General features: G+C 43.1%; 1 protein-coding gene across 1 annotated transcript in view; it reads right to left on the bottom strand.

Annotated features, from left to right (window-relative positions):
• Window positions 1-2,367: 2,367 nt before the first annotated feature.
• LOC116372533 (uncharacterized) overlaps window positions 2,368-6,999 on the bottom strand; it is a 135,289-nt gene continuing 130,657 nt past the window's right edge. Inside the window, 1 exon segment of the mRNA XM_031821357.1 lies at window positions 2,368-6,761. Coding sequence (XP_031677217.1) covers window positions 6,615-6,761 — 147 coding nt within the window. The 3' untranslated portion in view covers window positions 2,368-6,614.

The following is a 6,999-nucleotide window of genomic DNA, read 5'->3' as shown; positions in this document are numbered from 1 at the left end:
TAACCTCCTGTAGTTTAGTGCTCCTACTGTACATAACCTCCTGTAGTTTAGTGCTCCTACTGTACATAACCTCCTGTAGTTTAGTGCTCCTACTGTACATAACCTCCTGTAGTTTAGTGTTCCTACTGTACATAACCTCCTGTAGTTTAGTGTTCCTACTGTACGTAACCTCCTGTAGTTTAGTGTTCCTACTGTACGTTATCTCCTGTAGTTTAGTGTTCCTACTTTCCCTCACATCCTGTGAACATGTTTTCTGTGAGCAGTGTGTTTAATTGGTAATGCAGTCCCTCAAAAGGCCAAGGGTGCGTCCCAAATGAAACTCTATTCCCTACATACAGCTCCTTCAGAAAGGATTCAACCATCAGGACCGTAGTTAACCAGGCCATCTCATTCATTCACACATTATGGGATGTGTCCCAAATGAAACCCTATTCCCTACATCAACCATCAGGACCGTAGTTAACCAGCCCATCCCATTCATTCACACATTATGGGTTGTGCAGTGAGCTGATAGCTCCAGTCTACTGTGAGATACAGAGCCTTCAGAGAGTATTAATACCTCTTAATGTATTCTACATTTTGTTGTGTTACAGCCTGAATTCAAAATGGATAAAATTGGTAAAAAAATATCTCACCCATCTACATGCAATACCGCATAATAACAAAAGGAAAACATGTTTTTAGAAATGATTACAAATGTATTGAAAATGTAAAATTCAGAAATATCTAATTTACATAAGTAGTCACACCCCTTTTGCTTTGACGCTCCGAACGGAGCTCAGCTACTTCCTGTTTCCTTTCATCATCCTTGTGGCCAATTCAATTGTTTGGACGTGATTTAGAAAGAAACAGACCTGTCTATTTAAGGCTCCACAGCTGACAGTGCATGTCAGAGCAGAAAATATATCATGAAGTCTGAGGAACTGTGTAGTTCTCTGCGATAGAATTGTGATGAGGCATATATCTGGGGAAGGGTATAAAAGCATTTCTAGAGTGTTGAACATTTCCAAGAGCACAGTGGTCTCCATCATTGGGAAATTGCAAAAATATGGAACTACCCAGACTCTGCCTAGAGCTGACTGTGCTACCAGACTAAGCAACGGGGCAAGAAGGACCTCAATCAGGGAGGTGACCAAGAACTCAATGACCATTCTGACAGAAATACAGAGTTCCTTGGGTGAGATGGGAGAACCTGCCAGAAGGACAACAGTCTCTACAGCACTTCACCAACCTGGGCTTTCTGGGAGAGTGGCCAGATGGAAGCCACTCCTGAGAAGGCACATGACAGCACGCCTGAAGTTGGCATGAAGGCACATGAAAGACTGAGAGAATAAGGCAAAATATTCTGTGTTATAATGAGACAAACATGTTACTCGTTGGCCTGAATGCAAAGCACTATGTCTGCAGAAAACCAGGCACAGGTCATCACCCTTATAACACCATCCCCACCGTGAAGCATGGTGGTGGCGGCAGCATCATGTTATGGGGATGCTGTTCAGAGGCAGGGACTGGTAAGGATAGAGGGGACAACGAATGGAGCCAAATACAGGCAAATCCATGATGAGAACCTGCTTCAGAGTTTCAAATGATCTTAGACTGGGGGGGGGGATTTTACGTTCCAATTGGACAATCACCCCAAGCATACAGCCAAAGCAACGCGGGAATGGTTTGTGTAGCCTGCCACTTCGCGGCTGAGCCGTTGTTACTCCTAGACGTTTCCACTTCACGGTAACAGCACTTACAGTTGACCGAGGCAGCTCTTAGCGGGGCACAAATTTGACGAACTGACTTGTCTACAGATGACATATGGAGTAACATACGGAATACAGGTATCACCTTCTCCTATACAAACACTCCACTGAAAGGTTCTAGATCCTAAAAGGTTCTAGAACCTAAAAGGTTCCTAAAAGGTTCTAGCAGGGAAGAACTGAAAAACTATTGATAAAGCGGTTCCTACAGAGAATATATAAAACACAACGAATAGATACATAAAGTAAATAACTATTGCATTGCAGAAATGAGATACTGACAAGTCGTTGTCATCCATTCTATACCGATGCAAAACAGATCAGCGCCCATCATTGATTGGTTGATTCGTCGATTCTTTGGTTGATTCATCATTGATTGGTTGATTCGTCGATTCTTTGGTTGATTCGTCGATTCTTTGGTTGATTCATCATTGATTGGTTGATTCGTCGATTCTTTGGTTGATTCATCATTGATTGGTTGATTCGTCGATTCTTTGGTTGATTCGTCGATTCTTTGGTTGTACTGATCTATTCACGTAGACGGGTTGGTTGTTTAGCAACAAAACCGACGCGTGCACAAATATGGCGCAAAACAGACTAAGTTGCCTTGGCGTGTTGTAAACTATATTTTTATTGAAAACATAAATACATTTACACAATGAGCAAATGTTGTCACAAATACATCCTTACAGTTATTGGTTAGCTAGCTAGATGATGTTTTACTATATTAGCACAAACGTGAAATGAGTCAAAACACCTCAAAACAAGACATGGTATCAACAACAAGATAGAACGAGCTGAAACGAGCCACCTACGATTCCCCACGTGGCGGCTTGTTGTCATTGTTGCTAGGTATCGGAACGTTCAGAATCATAACACCACGTGGCCTTCTGCCTCATCGATGCACGCGGCACGTTGTCATCCAGCCTTTTTATTTATTTATTTTACCTTTATTTAACCAGGTAGGCAAGTTGAGAACAAGTTCTCATTTACAATTGCGACCTGGCCAAGATAAGATATGTCATCCAGCCTGTATATAGCATTAGTAATAGCTGTAGCTATAGTAAGCTGGCAGTATATCAGTAAACTACAATACATGAAGTATTCAGTATTAGCAGCCGAAGAGCTTAAAATACCAATATTCTATCTATACTGTAGAAAATTCATCTTGTAAAACTTTAATAGTTTCTTTCTAAATTACATTCATATTAAATAATAAAACAAAAGTACAGGTTAGTAGGCCTTCCTACAGGCAACATATAAAACAGAATAAATAAATGGTTAAATAACAGTCACATTAATACATTCATGAACATGATCGAAGTACGAAGTTACGCAATGAAATAGAAATAAACCGTATCCTATTCATGTAGTTCAGGTAGCAACTAACGAAACAGAGAGAGAGAGAGAGAGAGAGAGAGAGAGAGAAAGGCTCCTATTTTTAATTCTTAATTAGAATGTAAATTCTACACCTAAACGCCAATATAAAAGATTGGAGAAGAGTCTTGGCATCTATTGCCGCATTTGTTCTTGCGTCATTAGAGTGTGTTAGTTAGTGATGTGAGTCGTCAGTCGTCTGGTATGATGAGGTGCATTTAGAAGGAGACACAGTGATGTGAGTAGTCAGTAGTCTGGTATGATGAGGTCCATTTAGAAGGAGACACAGTGATGTGAGTCGTCAGTAGTCTGGTATGATGAGGTGCATTTAGAAGGAGACAGTGATTTGAGTAGTCAGTAGTCTGGTATGATGAGGTCCATTTAGAAGGAGACACAGTGATGTCAGTAGTCTGCTATGATGAGGTGCATTTAGAAGGAGACACAGTAATGTGAGTAGTCAGTAGTCTGGTATGATGAGGTGCATTTAGAAGGAGACACAGTGATGTGAGTAGTCAGTAGTCTGCTATGATGAGGTCCATTTAGAAGGCGACACAGTGATGTGAGTAGTCAGTCGTCTGGTATGATGAGGTGCATTTAGAAGGAGACACAGTGATGTGAGTAGTCTGGTATGATGAGGTGCATTTAGAAGGAGACACAGTGATGTGAGTAGTCAGTAGTCTGGTATGATGAGGTGCATTTAGAAGGAGACACAGTAATGTGAGTAGTCAGTAGTCTGGTATGATGAGGTGCATTTAGAAGGAGACACAGTGATGTGAGTAGTCAGTAGTCTGGTATGATGAGGTCCATTTAGAAGGAGACACAGTGATGTGAGTAGTCAGTAGTCTGGTATGAGGAGGTCCATTTAGAAGGAGACACAGTGATGTGAGTAGTCAGTAGTCTGGTATGAGGAGGTGTTTTTAGAAGGAGACACAGTGATGTGAGTAGTCAGTAGTCTGGTATGATGAGGTCCATTTGAAGGAGACAGTGATGTGAGTAGTCTGCTATGATGAGGTGCATTTAGAAGGAGACACAGTGATGTGAGTAGTCTGGTATGATGAGGTGCATTTAGAAGGAGACAGTGATTTGAGTAGTCAGTAGTCTGGTATGATGAGGTCCATTTAGAAGGAGACACAGTGATGTGAGTAGTCAGTAGTCTGGTATGATGAGGTCCATTTAGAAGGAGACACAGTGATGTGAGTAGTCAGTAGTCTGGTATGATGAGGTCCATTTAGAAGGAGACACAGTGATGTGAGTAGTCAGTAGTCTGGTATGATGAGGTCCATTTTGTAGGAGACAGTGATGTGAGTAGTCTGGTATGATGAGGTCCATTTAGAAGGAGACACAGTGATGTCAGTAGTCAGTAGTCTGGTATGATGAGGTCCATTTAGAAGGACACACAGTGATGTGAGTCGTCAGTAGTCTGCTATGATGAGGTGCATTTAGAAGGACACAGTGATGTCAGTAGTCTGCTATGATGAGGTCCATTTAGAAGGAGCCAGTGATGTGAGTAGTCAGTAGTCTGATATGATGAGGTCCATTTAGAAGGAGACACAGTGATGTCAGTAGTCTGCTATGATGAGGTGCATTTAGAAGGAGACACAGTGATGTGAGTAGTCAGTCGTCTGCTATGATGAGGTGCATTTAGAAGGAGACACAGTGATGTGAGTAGTCAGTAGTCTGGTATGATGAGGTACATATTGAAGGAGACACAGTGATGTCAGTAGTCTGCTATGATGAGGTCCATTTAGAAGGAGACAAAGTGATGTGAGTAGTCCGTAGTCTGGTATGATGAGGTCCATTTAGAAGGAGACACAGTGATGTGAGTAGTCAGTAGTCTGGTATGATGAGGTCCATTTAGAAGGAGACACAGTGATGTGAGTAGTCAGTAGTCTGGTATGATGAGGGCCATTTAGAAGGAGACACAGTGATGTGAGTAGTCAGTAGTCTGGTATGATGAGGTCCATTTAGAAGGAGACACAGTGATGTGAGTAGTCAGTAGTATGGTATGATGAGGTCCATTTTGTAGGAGACAGTGATGTGAGTAGTCTGGTATGATGAGGTCCATTTAGAAGGAGACACAGTGATGTCAGTAGTCTGCTATGATGAGGTCCATTTAGAAGGAGACAGTGATGTGAGTAGTCAGTCGTCTGCTATGATGAGGTACATTTAGAAGGAGACACAGTGATGTGAGTAGTCAGTAGTCTGGTATGATGAGGTACATATTGAAGGAGACACAGTGATGTGAGTAGTCAGTAGTCTGGTATGATGAGGTACATATTGAAGGAGACACAGTGATGTCAGTAGTCTGCTATGATGAGGTCCATTTAGAAGGAGACAAAGTGATGTGAGTAGTCCGTAGTCTGGTATGATGAGGTGCATTTAGAATGAGACACAGTGATGTCAGTAGTCTGCTATGATGAGGTCCATTTAGAAGGAGACAGTGATGTGAGTAGTCAGTAGTCTGGTATGATGAGGTCCATTTAGAAGGACACAGTGATGTCAGTAGTCAGTAGTCTGCTATGATGAGGTCCATTTAGAAGGAGACAGTGATGTGAGTAGTCAGTAGTCTGGTATGATGAGGTCCATTTAGAAGGAGACAGTGATGTGAGTAGTCAGTAGTCTGGTATGATGAGGTCCATTTAGAAGGAGACAGTGATGTGAGTAGTCAGTAGTCTGATATGATGAGGTCCATTTAGAAGGAGACACAGTGATGTCAGTAGTCTGCTATGATGAGGTGCATTTAGAAGGAGACACAGTGATGTTAGTAGTCAGTAGTCTGGTATGATGAGGTCCATTTAGAAGGACACACAGTGATGTGAGTCGTCAGTAGTCTGCTATGATGAGGTGCATTTAGAAGGACACAGTGATGTCAGTAGTCTGCTATGATGAGGTCCATTTAGAAGGAGACAGTGATGTGAGTAGTCAGTAGTCTGGTATGATGAGGTGTATTTAGAAGGAGACACAGTGATGTGAGTAGTCAGTAGTCTGGTATGATGAGGTCCATTTAGAAGGAGACAGTGATGTCAGTAGTCAGTAGTCTGGTATGATGAGGTCCATTTTGAAGGAGACAGTGATGTCAGTAGTCAGTAGTCTGGTATGATGAGGTCCATTTAGAAGGAGACACAGTGATGTGAGTAGTCAGTATTATGGTATGATGAGGTCCATATTGATGTACACAGACACATAGAAATGCATTACAGGGTTCATAGTTTTGTTACAATGAGAACCGGTTACATCTAGGAGGACGTATAGAAGACATTCTTCTGTGAGAATCTTCACCTCCTTCTAGAGATAAACAGGGTCATGTTCATTAGCGTGCACACCGTAGCAAAACGTTCTGCAACAGAACACATAAATGAATGTTTCTTATTGAAAAAAAAGTTCAGACAGTCCCTCCCTGTTTTGTCTGTTTCCTGATGAACACAACCCTGATGTAGTCTGCTGATGACGTCATCAAAGGGCGACAGACGGTTGTGTGAGGACTTACACTCAGGAGAGTACGGTGAGGACTACAGTTCCCTTGGTCCTCTTCAGTATGGCGACGGCGCCGGCGTGGGTGACCCCCTCCAGACTGTGACCGTTCACGGCGAGGATCTGATCCCCGCGCTGCAGCCTGCCGTCCTCAATCGCTGCTCCCTGGAGAGAGACAGATGGAGAGGCAGATGCAGAGGGAGAGGCAGATGCAGAGGGAGAGGGAGAGGGACAGGGAGAGGGAGAGGGAGAGGGAGAGGCAGAGGCAGAGGCAGAGGGAGAGGCAGAGGCAGATGCAGAGGGAGAGGCAGATGCAGAGGGAGAGGCAGATGCAGAGGCAGAGGGAGAGGCAGAGGGAGAGGGAGAGGCAGAGGCAGAGGGAGAGGCAGATGCAGAGGGAGAG

This window comes from Oncorhynchus kisutch, unplaced genomic scaffold (assembly GCF_002021735.2).
Source record: "Oncorhynchus kisutch isolate 150728-3 unplaced genomic scaffold, Okis_V2 scaffold3965, whole genome shotgun sequence".
NCBI classification, from domain to species: domain Eukaryota; kingdom Metazoa; phylum Chordata; class Actinopteri; order Salmoniformes; family Salmonidae; genus Oncorhynchus; species Oncorhynchus kisutch.
The sequence above is the reverse complement of the archived record's forward strand: the minus strand, read 5'-3'. Positions and strand labels throughout refer to the sequence as shown.